Source organism: Hyperolius riggenbachi, chromosome 9 (genome assembly GCF_040937935.1).
Source record: "Hyperolius riggenbachi isolate aHypRig1 chromosome 9, aHypRig1.pri, whole genome shotgun sequence".
NCBI lineage: Eukaryota > Metazoa > Chordata > Amphibia > Anura > Hyperoliidae > Hyperolius > Hyperolius riggenbachi.
This window is the reverse complement of record NC_090654.1, coordinates 48,674,031-48,692,054: the sequence shown is the minus strand read 5'-3', so window position 1 is coordinate 48,692,054 and position 18,024 is coordinate 48,674,031. Positions and strand designations below refer to the sequence as shown.

The 18,024-nt window shown below is 43.6% G+C and overlaps 1 protein-coding gene across 2 annotated transcripts in view; it reads right to left on the bottom strand.

The window, feature by feature from the left end:
* The window catches only part of LOC137531581 (solute carrier family 26 member 6-like), a 66,189-nt gene that overhangs the window by 36,631 nt on the left and 11,534 nt on the right, over positions 1-18,024 (bottom strand). For both annotated transcript variants that reach the window (XM_068251526.1, XM_068251525.1), the window contains exons 2-8: positions 14,726-14,868; positions 12,320-12,459; positions 11,701-11,811; positions 10,507-10,673; positions 5,881-6,045; positions 2,406-2,558; positions 484-566 (exon numbers count right to left, since the gene is read on the bottom strand). In XM_068251526.1, the coding sequence (XP_068107627.1) occupies positions 484-566; positions 2,406-2,558; positions 5,881-6,045; positions 10,507-10,673; positions 11,701-11,811; positions 12,320-12,459; positions 14,726-14,847 (941 nt within the window). In that variant the 5' untranslated portion in view covers positions 14,848-14,868. The remainder of the gene's footprint in view (positions 1-483; positions 567-2,405; positions 2,559-5,880; positions 6,046-10,506; positions 10,674-11,700; positions 11,812-12,319; positions 12,460-14,725; positions 14,869-18,024) is intronic.

Sequence of the window (18,024 nt, the reverse complement as noted above, 5' to 3'; positions counted from 1 at the left end):
GGAACACTTGCAGAGCCGCGGTCCACATAGGAAGTGTACTCCATTGATCACTGTGCCGTTACCTGTTGCCACTGAACTGAGGTCTGTGTATGAGTGATGGGGAGGCAGCGGCTGTCGTACAAGTCACATACAGGGAGGCCCTGGCAGCATAGGAGGAACCTGCTGTTGGTTTGCCTAAGCTAAGCAGCACCCGACATAGAGAATCATCTGGTCAAGCAAATGGTCCATTTATGGCCGAGATGTGATGACTGAAAGTGGAAGATTCTTCAGCATTTTTTATTATTGAGTTTCCAGGTTCCAGCCAACCATATGCATTAACCTCTCACCTCCTGAAGGCACTACTATGGCCTGGACATTTTCCTATGTAAATTCTACACCATCTCCTCAGTGATTTGCAGACCTGATACAACTGCTGGAGTTACAAATAATTACACACACTGGCATATAGTAACTAATTGCTCTCATACATTATTCAGCACTTACCCAGTAGGGATATCTCCAACTATGCCCATGCCATACAGCTTGTTCAGATTGGCCCCGTACGATATTCCCGTAGCTACAATTAGCTAAAATAAAACAAAAACAAAACACAACAGGCATAAGGGTCATGAAATACAACAGCAATTCCATCACAAAAACACCAAATGAGTCACCCGCAGAGCAACAAGACTGCAGTTTGATAGGTTTCTGTTTGACTTTGGCAATGTCGGGATACGCTGAACATGCTCGATGTGCTATGTGTGGTTTAGGACTTTAAATGGGAAGATAAATGAACATTAGCTGAGACTGAGAACCATGTAAGTACAGGTAGTCCCCGACTTACGAATGGCCTGCTGACATGAACAGCACGAATATGTAAACTTTTATTCTGTGGGAACAAGTCAAAATTTTTCTTTTAAGAAAAAGACCTTTTAGTTTTTGAGAAAATCGAATTTAAAATTTTTTTAATTTTTAAGCTCAGTAAAGTAACATTTTGCTGTGGTGCACTTAGGGCACAGTGGGACTGAGGTCACACAGAGGGTGGCAGAGGGGGACACTGAAGGGACAGGGGAACAGAAGTGACACAGAGGGGGACACTGAGGGCACAAAGGGAGTTACAGGGGACAAAGATGGAACAAATATCATTCAAACTTGGTCTGGTAGATGAAGGTTGGGCATGTAAACACGTGACAACTAGATGAGTGACTGATAACAGGCGGTTTGCCGTATCCAACATGTGGATCGACTGATATGACTGTTGGGCTGATATAGAGCAGTTGGCCACGTGTGTACAAGTAATTTAAATGACTTTTCTTGAATGCGGCCATATCGTTCAGTCTGTCGTTTGCGCGAGTGCTCAATATGAAAATGAGTTGGTTATTCAGTTGGTTGGTGCTCAGAAAAAGTCGTGAAATAGCTTGGTTGTGCGGTTGGTCAAGCAGAAGAGTTGCACGTGTGTACGAGCCTTTATAGTGTATAAGCTTGCCTTAGGCTAATTTACATAGCCCAGATTTCTCCACCAAAAGAGACCAATCATATTTCTCCAGTGTGGAGAACCTTCAGAAATGATATTCAGATGAGTGGATCTTGTTATAATTTAAGTAGGCCTCAGTTATCTGGACTGGGTCTTAGGTAAAAGGCTTGATCGCAGAGTAGAGTATACCTTTAAAGAGTTTTCAAAGATGCAGGCAGAAGCATCTCAGTGTCTGCTTGAAGCAGATGATGCAAGCAGATACTGAGAACATGTTCCTGAAGGAAGGCCAAAGGCCTACACTGTCCCAGACAAATGGACTACGAGAACAATCAACATAGGCCATATTTACAAAATACCACATTCTTGTAACGAAGTGAAAAGCATCATTAAATATTAATCGAGTAGGTGGGTATTATGACACCACGAGGGGTCTAAGCCAATAGTCTGGTCTGGGGGATGGCTAAGATGAGGTCACATTTAACTCTTTCCTAGTCAGTATTAAAGGGCCGCATGGGCTGACGGAGCTCACTCTGATTCCTACTTTCATGCTCTCCATCTACTGGCTTGTACTGACTGGAACCTAATTATTTCCTTCTTTATGTAATCTGATATAATGTATGCTGTACATAGTTAGTCTAGATGTAACGTAGGATAGACAGGAGATCACCTGATTACAGTCACTAGGAAGGTAATCAAGAAGCTGCAACGCAACGGAATGACTAAATAAGTATCTGCTTGGCTAAGATATGATGAACTGTATCTGTATAGCGGTTTCCTGAATAAATAACTTGTACATTGAAGAAGCCTGAGAAAGTCTATCTCCTGCTTGCTGTGATGAGTCGTGTGTACAACTCTCGCTGAGGAGTTTGCTGGTGCCGGAGGGAAAGGTGATTTATAACAGATCTTGCATGGTGTGGTACAGTATTGGAATGTTGTGCTACAATCATCTCACCGTAATCAGCTCGATTGGTATAGGCATCCGGATTTTGGCGCTGTATTTCTCGTTCAGAAACTTGACGGTGAACAGGACAGAAAGGGCGATGAGACCAGTGATGAGAGAAGCAACATTAGTCTTGGGAAGCTTGCTGCAGATATTCACAATGGTCTAAAGGAGAAGACAACCATACTATCAGGTGAATTCATAAATCTTATCAAAGGCGGGTTCTAAGAATCCAATTAGCACACAGGGGCAGAGTCTGCATATAATGCCCAGCCTCTGTTGCTATACTGTTTCCCCTTGGGCCCCCCTGCGCTCTGCTTGCCCCCCATAAATCAAACGCCTTGCTAGTGACACGCAGTGTGTTGCCAGCAGGCTGTTTACCTCTGAGTGTCACTCTCGCCGCTCCCCGGCCTGTGTCCCTTCCCTCCAATTAGCGTGGAGGAAAGGGTGGCAGGCGGGGAGCGGCGCTATGGAGGAGGCGGGGGAGCAGCGAGAGTGACACTTCGAGGTAAACAGCCTGCTGGCAACACGCTGCGTCACTAGCAAGGCGTTCGATTTATGGGGGCACAGCAGAGCGCAGGGGGAAGACTGGGGGAAACAGTATAGCAACAGAGGCTGGGCATTATATGCAGACCCAGCCTCTGTGTGCTAATTGGATTCTTACAACCCACCTCAGGTTCTCCTTAACTATAAAAGGTGCCCATATATCAGACAAAGTATGGGTAGATCTACCAAGAGACAGATCTCTCTCTAATCGAATGTGATCGGAGAGAGATCTGTTGGCTGCCTATACACCGCAGGCCGATTTCTGATCAATTTCAGCATGAAATATCTTGGGAATCGGCCTTGTGGCACCACACTCGCCGCCTTGCCGCCCCTGGCGCTGTACCCCTAATGAAAAGTGTGCCCTGTGCAGTATACTTCACCTGTCGGTGTCCAACGTTGGCTCTGTCCTCTGTCCACATGCACGCTCCCTTCGTGGTTGCCAGCGTGAGGAAGGAAGATGATAGAGCCAGCGGCGGATACCTACATGTAAAGTATTCATACACCGGGCACAAGGGGTGAAGTGGCCACATTTCACACTAGGAGGGACAGTGCAAGGGGTTCTGTTGCGTTTGTCGCTTGTCCCGCTATCACATACCGGTACCACAGCACACCTGAGCAAGCATGTCAGCCCTACATCTTGCATCATGTCCGATTAATACAGGCGACCAATTTTGGCCTGAAGTTGGGTGCATTGTTGATTGGGAATGCTCAGGGCTGCACCTATTTTCATCCGATGCTAATAATCAAATTGGATGGTCGATTGGGTGCCAAGGCGCCTGATGTAATGGCCACCTTAAGAAGTGCTAATGCAGGAGTAAAGAAATAAGGAGAGATGATTCATGAGATAAACAGATAAGGTGAGATAAATCATGAGTGAAGTCATTTAAAGGAACCCTATCAAACTAAGTGTTCTAAAATGACAATGTACAAATAATTTCTAAGTAGCTGTGTAAACACTTTCCTACTTTTCATGTTAAATATCAGAGGCAAAAGCTGTAATTCATCGTGTGTAGATTTTAGCTACGTTCGGAATGTCTCATTTGCAAAGATGAATCTCTGCAGTCTGACATGCTAAGAACAGTGTAATATTGAAGCAGAGTTATATGAAATGCTTCTGGTTTCACACACTATTACAAATGTTGCACATAAGATATATTTCCTCTGCTTTCTGGAGACAGCTCTCTGAGAGCTTTCTCACACACAGGGTTAACAGATGTATTGTGAGGGAATCCCCCTCCACTCATGGTTCACTCAGCCTCAGTTATGGCCACACTGAAGTGTGAAAGGATTCAGATAACAGTAAACAAAGAGATAAGCATTCAAATGTAGAAACCAGTACTTAGCAGCACTTCCTAAACAATTCCTATCTCAACTGAAAAAAAAGTGTTAGTGATAGCGTTCCTTTAAGAAGAGAAAAATTATGAGTTGTTATGCTGGGAATACACAATGTGTTTTTGCAGCAGATAGATGGTTCAATAAATACATTTCCGACATCTCCGATCTCACGTTCAATCGTTTTGCCGCTCGATTTCTCATAGAAGTGAATGGAAAAAGATAAGAAAAATGACCGGAATTATAAGAGAATAGATTGGAGAATCGAGCGGCAAAAACGATCGAATGGAGTATCGAGCAGCAGAAACGCATCGTGTATTCCGAGCATTAAGCAAGGTAGGATAGTTCAACAGAAAAGCTTTGTGAATCAACCCCTATGTGAGGTTTCTTAACAATGGGAAATAGGCAAGCAAAGCAAGCAATCAAATAGAACAATTGAATCTAATATCACATTAAATCTAATCATGTATCTAAAATCATTGGAGCCATTCACCCTTATCAATACAAATTCTGTATGTGATTTTCAGCATGCACGAATCTGCGTGCGGATTTCTCAGGTATTTTTTATGCACTTTTTTTTGCATGTTTTGGGCACATTTATACGCACATTTTCAGATTATGATTTTCCTGCATACCAATGAATTTTTCGCATAAAACGCACATTTTCAGCATTGCCATCGACTTGCATTAAACGTGAATTGCAGAAATGGAAATTCAAATGAGTAACAATGCCCCTGTATAGTTGTTGTCCCATCCCAAATAATGCCAATCCCCCAAAAAGTCAGCTTGTTCCAGTCCTCCGAATGGATAGTGTACTGGTTAAGGCTGGATAAGGGCACTGGCTCTGACACAGGAGTTCAGGGTTCAAATCTCGGCTCTTTCTGTTCATCCAATCAGCACCTATTCAGTAAGTAGCCCTAGGGCAATACTTCCTCACACTGCTTCTGCCTATAGAGCATGCATGTCAAACTCCAGCCCGTGGGCCAAATTTGGCAGTCAGAGCCATTCAATTTGGCCCTCAAGTGGTTTCCCCACTTTGCATTATGTTTGGCCCACTCTAGACCGCCAGGGAAGCTATTTGGGAGGTGAAGCCTTAGAACACCAGGGAAGCCATATAGGAGATAGGGGAAAAGAACTAAACACTAGACAACTGTATAGAGGAGGGAGGACCACTAGACACCAGAAAATTTTATAAGGGAGGAAGGTGGCCAGTAGACATTGAGGTTGGCCCATGACTAGGTCCCAGTGTACAATTTCGGCCCATGACTAGGTCCAAGTGTACAATTTCGGCCCATGACTAGGTCCCAGTGTACAATTTCGGCCCATGACTAGGTCTCAGTGTACAATTTCGGCCCATGACTAGGTCTCAGTGTACAATTTCGGCCCACTTTGTATTTGAGTTTGACACCCCTGCTACATAGCGTGCCCTAGTGGCTGCAGCCCTGGCGCTTTGAGTCCACCAGAAGAAAAGCACGATATAAATGTCTGTGACTTAGTTGTTCTGAAATGGGATTCATAGGTGTGCGACTCTTCACCGCCTAAGATCTGTCTCACCACCTCTAGGCTAAAAGGACACGAGATACACAGCAGAGATATACAATGGTCTTACGTAGATCAGAGACAGAGGGTGACTCCTCTGGGTAATGTCTACACCCAGAATGCTCTTCAGCTGAGACACAGTCACATGAATGGCAGCTGCGCTGGTGTAACCACGAATCAGCGGGTCCGACAAGTAAGTAACCACAAAGCCAAACTGGACCAGCCCCAGCAGGATCTGCAAACACCAATGGAACAAGTTCAAAATCCTGTTTTCACAATGTGTTAAACAATTACAAAGAATTTAAAGAAAATGTGAAGCAAGAAAGAAAATAATTCGATACTCACCTATGGCAAGGAAGGGAAGAACCTTCCTGCTCTCTCATCATTTCCACCATTGTCCTACAGTAAAATTATTTGACCTGCAGGTTTAATACATATTCAGCTATCCTCAGGCAGCCTTCGGAGGTACTCGTGTCCCCAAGTTATATACCAAGTTTAAGGTTGTGGTCAATGGTACGTTGACATCAACCTAAAACTTAGTAAATAAATCAGAACTCAGAGAATTCCACATTCTAAGTTTTAGCACAAAAATTCCCATGCAAAAATAAGAACTTGGAACTGTTCCAATCCTACCAGCTCATCCCTAGTATCTCACTGATATTATAAATGTGAAAGCTTGGATGTTTGTTATGCAATCACACAACATTGGCTGGACGGATTTGAATGAAATTTTGCACACACATAGTACATTACCTGGAATTACATATAGGATACTTTTTATTCCCATAACCAAAAAGTGGGCGGAGACAAATACAAATTTCACTGGGAAAAAAGTAAACTGCAGCCATTCTTACACTGTTATTGGCAGGGTTCTCAAACTTACCACAGTTGGTCACTGGGTGACTGGGATTAATATTCAGAAAAGAGGGTGGGGCCTACAAAAGCCAATCAAAATTCACCTACTGATTTTCAAGGGGAATATTTAATTGCTGCCATTCTTGCACTGATAATGGCTCAAGCCTCAAACCTGGTACAGTTGGTCATTGGATGACTGGGGTTCAAATTCAGAAAAGGGGGTGGAGCCACAGACAGCCAATCAGATTTGTTTAATTTCAATACAAATTATTGATGCCAAAGACTGCAAAGCTCAAAAACGTGGTCATTAAGTAATTGAGTAATTGTGTGTTAGGGTTAGAACAAGTGGGCACAGCCAACACAGTCTGTTTGGAAAAGCCGTTTCCACATGAATTTACTTTGTTTCTACAATCTACACTTATCTCTGTGAATATTTCATCAGCAAACAAAAGGAGAACAAAAATGAAAGGTGGGGACAGCTAGCATCCAAAGCCTCATGCTGGGCATACACGGCTCGTTTTTGCCGCTCGATTTTCCCGCTTGATCGTTGTGCCTTTCAATTCCACAATCAATTCTCGTTTCTTCAGCTCGTTTTTCTTATCTTTTTCCATACACTGCTGTCTGGAATCGAGCGGCGAAACGATCGGGCGGGAGATCGGACATGTCGGAAATGATCTATCGAGCCATCTTAATGGCTCAAAAACGAGCCGTGTATGCCCTATAGGGTTCGGGTCTCAAGACCTTGCAGGTGACATTTTTCTAGTGATTGTACATACCTTCAATACCCATTGAATGGCATCTGCTCATAAAAAGTATTTTTTTTATTACGTTTTATTGACAGCTATACCAGAATCTAACCGTGAGTGTTGTAAACCAAGGATAGTGTGTACAATTGCTAAATATTACATTCTGCTCTGTGCATTTTGTACAGTAAACAAAATTGTATCACCAAAGCCACAAAGAACCGAAATGTCAACTTCCTTATAGGACCTCTGTTTCAAAAATTGAACAATTTAAAATACATGCAAACACATACAAATAAGAAGTACGTTTATTCCAGAGTAAAAAGAGCTGTAAATTACTTTTCTCCTAAGTTGCTGTCACTTACAGTGGGTAGTAGAAATCTGACAAAACTGACATGTTTTAGACATGTCCATCTCCTCATGGGGGACTCTCAGGGGTTTGTTTATTTTCAAAAGCATTAATGAATGTAGTTGCTCTGTCCAACAGCCAAAAATATTGTGCAGCGAGCAGGGAGGCTGGCCAGCATCATTGTATAAATTATTTTCACAGAATGTTCTTATAAAGAATAAAAGCTTTGCGGAGGATCCCCCATGAAGAGATGGACTAGCCCAAAACCTGCCGGTTCTGTCAGATTTGTACTACCTACTGTAAGTGACAGTAGCTCATTTTACTCTGGGAAAAAAAGCATACGTCTTATTTTTATGTGTTTAAATGTGTTTTAAAATGTAACAATTTTTCACGATAGTGGTCCTTTAAGAAAATCAGAGCTGACGGCATATTGAAATGCAGAGGTATTTCTCAAACTACATTAAATTACAAAATAGCATGTGTCAGTTCAAGATATATATATCTTACTAATATTATAAATGTGAATGTTTGTGTAATGCTGGCGAGGCATACTCTGAGTCAGCGTGTGTGCTCCAGACTCTGTAGCTGGGTAATGGAAGAGGCTCCACAGATGGACACAGGAGTAATGAACAAGGGAGCAAAATTGCCCAGAGCAACTGCAGCTCTGGGCCACCTATCAGGCTAGATGCTATGTGATACAATACACAACAGACGTAGTCTGTAACAGGCTTGGGTCATACACGATAGATGGCAGTAACACAGAAGGGCTAGGCAAATTCGTAGTCAAGAGGCAAGCAAGGGTCGGAATACAAAACAATATACAATATTACAATATTACAAAACTGACTGACTAGAGTACATATAAATCGTGCTGATGCGCAATATATGAAATGTAGCTCTCAAATGACTCACTAGCTAAATCACAAGTAATGACCATTAACAAGACAGACAACAGACAGACAGACAGACAGACGGAATGCTCAGCCAATCTAGTCGCTGTTTCAGCGACAGCAACATTCGCACTGAGATAGACAAGACTAACAGGTAGGAGCGTTACTAATGGCAACCGCTGCTATAGTTCGTCCTCAAGAACAAGGCAAGAACAAGGCTAGAAGGAATTTTACCAGTCACCAACGTGGTGCTGGCAGAATCCAAACTATCAGGATCAGAAAGACTTTACTGACCCCCGCAGGTCAGCAAACGTCAAGCAGACATGAAAATACAAAGCAAGGCATTACACATTTTTACAATGACAACTTTCACAGCATAGACCCAACGACAACTCAGAGAGCTGAACACTATGTCGGGCGGGGTCTGAAATGGGAGGCAGACTTAAGTCGGCATCAGCCAATGGATGCAGGCATCCAAATTCCCACTCAGCTGAATGGTAATTACGCAATCCTGAGCCAACTTGATCACAAGCTGTCAGCTGAAAGACTCTCATAACAAATATATGCAATACTATGCAATGACATGCATGTAGGAAATCCAGGGATATCTGGCTGCAGTTCAACTGCAACAAGCAAAGGGAAGAGTTATGACAGCATCCTGAGCTGCTCTGAACTGCAGAGTGACTGCAAATGACAATGAGACTTATTGCAAATGCGCAACTGAATGCAAGCAGATAAGCCAGAACTGCCTGGTTGCAGTCCCGCCGCAACCGACAGAACATGCTACAGGAGAGATTGTGACAGTTTGTATGTGTTACTCAATCACGCAACAATGGCTGAACAGATTAGAATGAAATTTGGCACACACATAGTACATTACCTGGAATAACATATAGGATACTTTTTATCTCCATAACCAAAAAGTGGGTGGGACAAATACAAATTTCACTGGTAAAAATTTAAACTGCTGGCATTCTTGCATTGTTAATTTTGCACAGTTGGTCACTGGGATTAATATTCAGAAAAGTGGGTGGAGCCTACAAAAAACAATCAAAATTCACCTATTGATTTTCAAGGGGGATATTTCATTGCTGCCATTCTTGCACGGGCATAAGCCTCAAACCTGGTACAGTTGGTCATTGGATTGGATTGGACTGGGGTTCAAGTTCAGAAAAGGGGTTGGAGCCACAAACAGCCAATCAGATTTGTTTCATTTCAATGCAAATTATTGATGCCAAAGGCCGCAAAGCTCACAAACTAGGTCATTGAGTAATTGTGTGTTAGGGTTAGAAAAAGTGGGCACAGCCAACACCAGCCAAATACATACCCGGGCAATGCCGGGTCATCAGTGGGCAAAGGCAAATACAAAGTTTGCTGGGAAAATGTAAACGGCAGCCATTCTTACACTGTTAATCGCAGGGTTCTCAAACTTTGCACAGTTGGTCACTGGGTGACTGGGATTAATATTAAGAACAGTGGAGCCTACAAAAGCCAATCATAATTCACCTATTGATTTTCAAGGGGAATATTGACTTGCTGCCATTATTGCACTGTTAATAGCACAAGACTCAAACCTGGTACAGTTGGTCATTGAGTGACTGGGGTTTAAATTCAGAAAAGGAGGTGGAGCCACAAACAGCCAATCAGATTTGTTTCATTTCAATGCAAATTATTGATGCCAAAGACCACAAAGCTCTCAAACTAGGTCACTGACTAATTGAATAATTGTGTGTGAGGGTTAGAAAACCCCAGCCAAATACATAGCTGTATATATAATGAAAATGCAGATTGTAACCAAGACAGCAGTGATGAATTTGTATGCGAAAGAAAAACGACCAATATTGTGTTGTTCACCTTACCTGAAATATTCCAACCAATACGGTTAGGGCCGATGCCACCTGTACCCTGGCAGCATCTCTGGCACCTATATCAATGGCCGATCCATTGGCAGTTAGGATGTAGTTGTCGGTGGGTGCCAGGGACTCCGTCACGCTCCCGACCATCACAGAGATGACCGCGAAGGTCCCTGCAACACAAAGATCATAATGCAGGTCGCAATGAAATGTCAGGTTTAGGAATGCCTGACAACTACTGTGGAAAATTGTAACATTTAAAATACATACATATAAAAAGTAGATTTATCCCAGAGTAAATTGCACTATAAATTTCCTATGTTGCTGTCACTTTCAGTAAGTAGCAAAAATCTGACAGGTTTTGGACTCTTCAATCTCCTCAGGAAAGGATTCTCATGTATTTCTTCATTTACAAAATCCCATAACAATTTTTTTTCTCATTTGAAAATTATTATTTGAAGGAGTTTTCCTAGACACCTTCCTATCATCTCCATAACAGGGCACCATTTAAATGTATTGGTTTAAATACTGTAAACAGAACCGGATCGTCCAGAAGGCAAGCTAGGCAGAAGCCTTGGGCTCGGTGGGGGTATAGGGGAATGGATGTCACCTTCTTTGATCCCCTTCCTCACTCTTCTGCTTACAAAAAGTGTCCAATGGCAAATTGAGGGGTTTTGAGATGGTACAATGCTAAGGGTACCATTTCATCCATCTCTGACTGTAAATTCTATGTCCTGGTCATGCAGTGGTCCCCACCGCCCCCCCCCCCTTTTCACCTTCAAAACAGCCTTAATTCTCAGTGGCACCGATTCTACAAGGGTTTGGAAAAATTCATTAGAGGTTGTGGTCCAAAATGACATTTATCACTGCATGTCACTTAACTTGCCAAGCGCCTGAGGAACGTGAAACATGCATCAGGCGCAACCATAAGTAGTTGGGAATACATTGCCACACAGGAGTTTTATGACCTCTAATTAGTTATCCGTAAGATTGATGCTGGAGTCAGACTTTCTTGATTGCAGAGAAAGTGTTATTTACATTGCTGGATTCCTAACCTTTACAGTGAGAGAAAAATGAATACAGCCTAGTTCTAAGTTGGCTTGATAATACACATTTATCTAATGTTGCATGTCACTTCTGGTGCTCATTAAGCTGAAAGGTACCTTTAAATATAATTATTAACTACAATGTGGTTCTTACCTGCAGAGATGTGTCGGGATGTGCCAAATATGGAGTAAAGGAGTACAGGATAAAACGAGGAGTACAGACCAAACACCGGGGGAACACCCGCCAACAGGGCATACGCTAAACCTGCAGAATACAGAAAGGACTTAACACTATTTCAGCATGCAAGTATACTGAAGCCACTTGATAAAAACAAAAATTCCTATAGGGCCCGTTTTTACTAATGCGGAATATACAGTGTTTTCTCATATTGATGTCGCATGGGGAAATATTGCCTATTCAGTCAATAGCATACCATCCAGATCGCATGCAATTACCTTCTTGTCATAGTGTCCTTATATTATCCGAAATAGGATGCTTTCTGTTATTCGCATGCTGAGATAAGTTTGTTACTGTACGAAAAAAAAAAAAAAAAAAAGCTTCCAACAATCTCACTGGCACTGCACAGTTCCTGCAGTTAGGCAAAGGCACCCATACCAGGTAAATAAGAAAAAAAATGGTGACATATAGTGACCTATTTTAGAAAAAAAAGGGGTTTATGTATATTTTTGGGCACTAAGTATTTTTTGCCAATTTTTTATTTTTGGATGTTACAACCCCCTTTACAACCTTTTGTTGAGCTTCAATTATGTACCTTGCGGGAGCTGGATGATGCCGACACTGAGGCCCGATATCACATCCCCCAGAAGCCACTCTTTCACGGGATAATGTGGGAGCCAATTAAGTATCGGAATGAATTTCAGGAGCAGGGATTTTGCGATCAGTGCAGAACATCTGGAATACAAAGAAACACAGCATGACTACAGCAGAGTAATGGGTGCCTATAGAATTATCTCTGTTAAGAGGAGTATGATAGCAGCAGGCAGGCAGGCATCAGCGAAGCCGCCCGTCGGGACCTGACATACCGGTAATTGCCTTACCACAGATGAAGCTTTGGCTGATGGGAGAATACCTTTCCATCTACGCTGACATATGTCTGCATAAGACAAGCCAGACGCTGCATTATTCATCTGCAATGTGATGTGAATGTAATCACCACGCTGCAAGGATAACACAGCTGTACATCGTGATATTACTGGATGCCATTCATAAGCAGGGGAAGAATCACCAACTTGGTTGGTTCACTGCAAAAGATGTTCAATGGGATGCAGATCCTACTGAGTTGATACAAGCTTTATGCAAATGTAGGCAGCCTGGAATTGGACCAATCAAAATCATCATCTACTGCATTTTAAGCTAGGAAAATGTGCATAAGCAACATCATCCCGAAATGAAATTAGCATCTTCTCTCCAGTTACTCTTGTTCACAGCATGACTGAGCTACACCCTCCAGGAATTACAGTGAAAAGGGCACTGAGCACCCATCACACTTTTTTTTTAAATTTATTTAAATTTATTTATTTTTACGATGATCCTCCCTTAAGCGGCGATCGTGACGTAATGTGCAGTTGGAGGGGCAGGGGTTAGGAGAGCGACATTGCTTACCTACGGGGGGCTGCAGCCCAGTGTCTGTGTGGAGTGCGTCATCACCGTGGTGGCAAACTTCACACAAACGGTGGTATCTCCGGGAGCAGCCCCCATAGATAAGCAATGGCACCCCCAACCACCAGTGCCCAACGTCATTTATAGTAAACCTCAACCCTACTTCTTGTATTAGAATGCAATCACTCCAAAAATACTGAAGGACCTGCGACTGCAATTTGGGGAAATTACAATCGTTCCTGTAGAATCACTTCCATTGAATTACATTAGCCTAGCGCTTTTGGAATCTCTGGCAATTTTAAAGCATGGCTGAAACAGCTGCTGTGGGTCCCAGGCCAAACCGTCATATCGGCCTAAGGGCTGGGAGTCACTAGGCCCACTTGCCAATTGCCGGCATGTCAGTCGATCCCACAATCCCAGAGCAATCGCATCAGTGGCTACAGTTGTCATGTTGTGATCATTTTGGGAAATTGTGGCACTTCTGAGATCATGCAAATAGCAGGCGCTTTGCGCTTCAGCAGTATCTGTAGTGGGTCCCAGCCACTAATTACAAATCTTAAAGTGATACAAGCAGCTTTTTTCTGAAGTTTGTCCTGGTTTCTAATAGCTGTAGGAGCTGCCTTTTTTCCCCGGCTCCTCCCCCCTTCTGTCTGCCCTTATTTATCCAGGGAAAGGTGTGAATGTAATCAAGTGTGACTGTTTGAAGCACAGTGTTCTATCTTCCCACTTTCTTGCTGATGAAAGTTTTTGTTTGCTCATTGCTACTGCTAATTACAGCAATCCTAATCTGCCTGTTCTTTCTGCAGATGCCAGGCTGCGAAAGAAGGGCAATAAAACCCTCTCACAAACACATGTAAAGAGAAGGGGTAGGGGGCTAAATATTGGGGCTTGTCAAGCTTCAAGTGACAGGCAGCCTGTTGGGCCAATCAAAGTGCGGGGATAATGTCCTTTAGGGCTCTTTCACACTAGAGGCTGCGGTAGAAAAGGCTGAAAGTCAGCCTTTTGCTTAACGCCAAATACATAGCGTTTTGAAAGAGTTTTACAGCCCATATGAAAACGTCCTTTTTTTTTTGTTCTATAAAAATAAGTGAACAAGATAGCTGTAAAACGCTTTGAAAAGGCTTTGAAAACGCTGAAGTTGGCGTTTTCCATTGACTATCAAAAAGCTCCTGGGAGCGTTGAAACCCAACGCTCCAAAACGCTGAGATAGATGTGAAAGGTAAAATGAAAGTCTATGGACCTTTTACCTAGCAAAACGCCAACTTCGGCCGTGGCGTTAAAACGCCGAAAAATCCCTCTGGTGTGAAAGGGCTCTTACAGTGATTGGACCCGCAGGGGCTCAGGGCAGGACGAGTGGAGCTCTCGTCATTGCCAATTAGCAGGCATAAGTTCGTAGCACTCGTTATGCTACTCTGATAAGGCATGTTAACACTGATAAGGCTCTGCTAATCTGATCATCTGATCAAGCTGACCAGATGCCCTCCATGAGTTTCCACACACACATGAGCATCACTACTAATCGAATACCATACAATAATCCAAGAATATCAGTCCTCACCTCATTCTCTTCTTGACTCTGGATGACAGTTTTGGTCCAGCATCTTGAGATTTGGGAGCAATTTCCGTCAGATCAGCTTCGCTTAGCACCATCACATGATCAGGATTAGGAAGATACGCCATTCTGTGCTCCCCTACAACCGCCTATCACAAGATTCAACAAATGTAAAAAAAATTCAGATATTAAAAGTAAAAAAAAGGAACACAAATTGAACTTCAGCAATAGCCAATGAGCTGCAGAGAAGGCTGCAGAGTCTTGAAATAATCATCTTGCCTATAAGGCCTGGAACCCACTAGAGCGCTTTTCTGAGCATTTAAGGAGCGCTTTTTTATTTACATTGGCAGAGCTCTTCCCTAAACGCTCGGCCAATACAAATAAATGTTACAAATTCCGCAGTAGTGATTGCTATACGCAAAATCACCATCACAGGACATGCAGCATTTTGGGAGCGTTTGCGCTTCGATGTAAAGTATATAAGCGCTGTCTAATTGCTATCGCTACACATAGCGCTTTGAGTGCGATTTTACATTACTGAAAACTGTAAACAGAATTATAATAATTTGAAAGGACCAATCATAATTAAAATCGCTAATCACAAATCACTACACATTCGCTGCCAAAAAGCTTATACTTTTTAAAATCGCTACCAAAATTGCCGGAAAACGCTCATGAAATTGCTTACAAAATGCTACTTAAAAATGCTAGCAATTGCGCTAGCGATTTGTAGTGGGTTCTAGCAGGGCTGTGCAGTCGGAGGCTTCATAAACTGAGGAGTCGGGAGTCGGATGATTTTGTACAAAATCCACAGCCCTGGTAGGTATTACAGCCCCATAGCAAAGCATCCACAGCCATGCAAAGCACCCAGCAAACCCCCCCAGCCATGCACAGCCCCAGCAAAGCACCCACAGCCATGCACAGCAACCAGCAAACACCCCCCCAGCCATGCACAGCACCCAGAACAGCCCCCCAGCCATGCAACGCACCCCCAGCCATGCATCCCCCCTCATCTTTGACTAAACACCAGTGTAATTTGATCTCTCCCCTGTGTCACCTGACTGCCACAGCAGAGCAGCTAATTTAAAAGCACAGGATGTTAACAATATGTCTGCTCTCAAGAAAGCAGGAAGTAGACACACTGCAGATTTATTGCAGGATTTGTATCAGCTGTAACTAAGAAATGCTTTTCTTAAAAAAAAAAAAGATTTGTGCGTTTTGGACTTTGGCCGACTGACTTTGGCCGTTTCTAGAACTGGCCGGCCAATGTCAGAAATTCCCAGCATTTTGGACTTTGGCCGACGTCAAATCGGCCAGTTCTAGAAACGGCCGGCCAATTCTAGAATTGGTCGATTTCTGGTTTTGGCCGTAACATATATAAGAGATTCCTGGGTACACATCATATATACAGTCACAATCAGATATGTATATCTGACTTTAAAAATACAGGAACTGCTTTATTGAAGCAGCACAAGTAACTACTGTATTTCTTGATTGGTTAATTTCATTTTTGTGGACTAAGCACAGCTACTACTGTGTATAAATTATTTATGATGACGATTATCTGAGAAATAGAACATTATATTATATTTTCTATTTTAATTACAGTTTAAATTCATCAGGAGTCGGAGCATTTTCTCCCAACTCTGGGTACAACCCCCCCCCTTCCCTGTCCTCCCTCCCATCATGAAAATAATCGCAATGAGGCAATGTTTCACCATAAAATAATTGTAATGCGGCAATCGTTCACCAGAGAATAATCATAATGCAGCAATGTCTCACTAGAAAAAAATGGTAATGTGGCCAGCATTTCAACAGAAAATATTGTAACCTGTAAGAAAAAAAAAAAAAGTATTTAGTCACCTGGCCCGCCGGGAGAGGAGACTTCTGTCTCCTCTCCCGGCGTCCTCGTGCAGTTCCCCGATGATCTTCCTGCAGCCAGCCAAAAGTCCCGCGCTGATGTTGGACCAGGCGCCCCTGAAAGCAGAGCGGGGAGTGGGTGGGGACGGAACTTTCAAAAGTATCTCCGTGCACGGATGCTAGTCCTGCTCCACCCCCTCTAGACACGACATGCGGAGTTCTCGGCGGCGGGGGTTATTAAGATTAGTGGTGGTGGCGGCGGACACAGGACACGTGCCCACCGGGACAGCTCCGCATTCCGCCTCGGGCATGTGTGCCATAGGTTCGCCATCACTGCTCTATAGGACCCAGAGCCCTCTCCTTAGGTAAGTATCTGCCTCATTTTTTTAAATGTGGTTCTGTAATGAATGGCGGAGATGCCGCCGCGCGGTCTGGCGGCTGTCTCCAATTTCAGACCGGCGGTTTCCGCACAGCGACATGTGTCTGGTTTGTCTGGGCCTTCTAGTGCACACGGAGGGAGAGTTACGCACGCGCTAGAGGACAGGACCTTTATGCCAACAGGAGAGGGATCAGCTGATCCGGAACTCCTGATTGGCTGAGCGGCTGGGGGTGGCACTGAGCAGCGCTGGAGTATATATAGATCTTGCCTTTCAGTTGCTGGTTGTCTGCCGTTGCGAATACTTACGTGTGAGCACTCAGATCTTACAGTGTGTTAGAACCAGCAGGAGCTGGGAATTCACACTTAGCCAGATTACCTTTGTTTATGCTCTGTTATACTCTAGACCAGTTCCCGGGTGTTGAGACCAAGGACCTCACACCCAAGCTTAGGATTGCTGTGTCATTACTCTGTTATACTTTAGACCAGTTCCCGGGTGTCGAGACCTCACACCTCAGATTAGAATTGTTCTTATGTATATCTGTTATGACCTTCTGCTTTGCTGACCTCTCTCTTGCTTTCTGATTCGGTACCTCTGCCCATCTGTCTACCAGTTGCTGACCCTGCTTGTATCCGGTTGCCGAATCAGTCTTCTGTCTTTGTACCTTATATGCTCGTGTGTTGCCGACCTGGCCTGTCTGACCTTCCTGGCTGTCACTCATTCCCTGCGTGATTAGTCTGTCTGTACTTCCTTGGCACTAATCCACCAGGTGTCAGTTGGCTGCAAGGACCTCCTGTACCTCAGAGAGGCCTTCCTGCAGTACAGTCAGTGGTCTCTTCCCATTAGGAGTCCATTGGCTGCAGTACAGTCTGATTCCATTCCATCAGGGAATCACTGGCTGCTGCTCTATCTCATCTCTAGAGATAGCTCCTGCTCAGCCATAGGTCACCTGCTCCTCAGGTGTCCATTGGCTGCAGTGGTGTCTGTATCTCCCGCTCCACGGGAGATAGCCTTCTACTGTTGCACCCAAACACTTACACATTATTAGGTGTCCGGAGGTTAGTCATA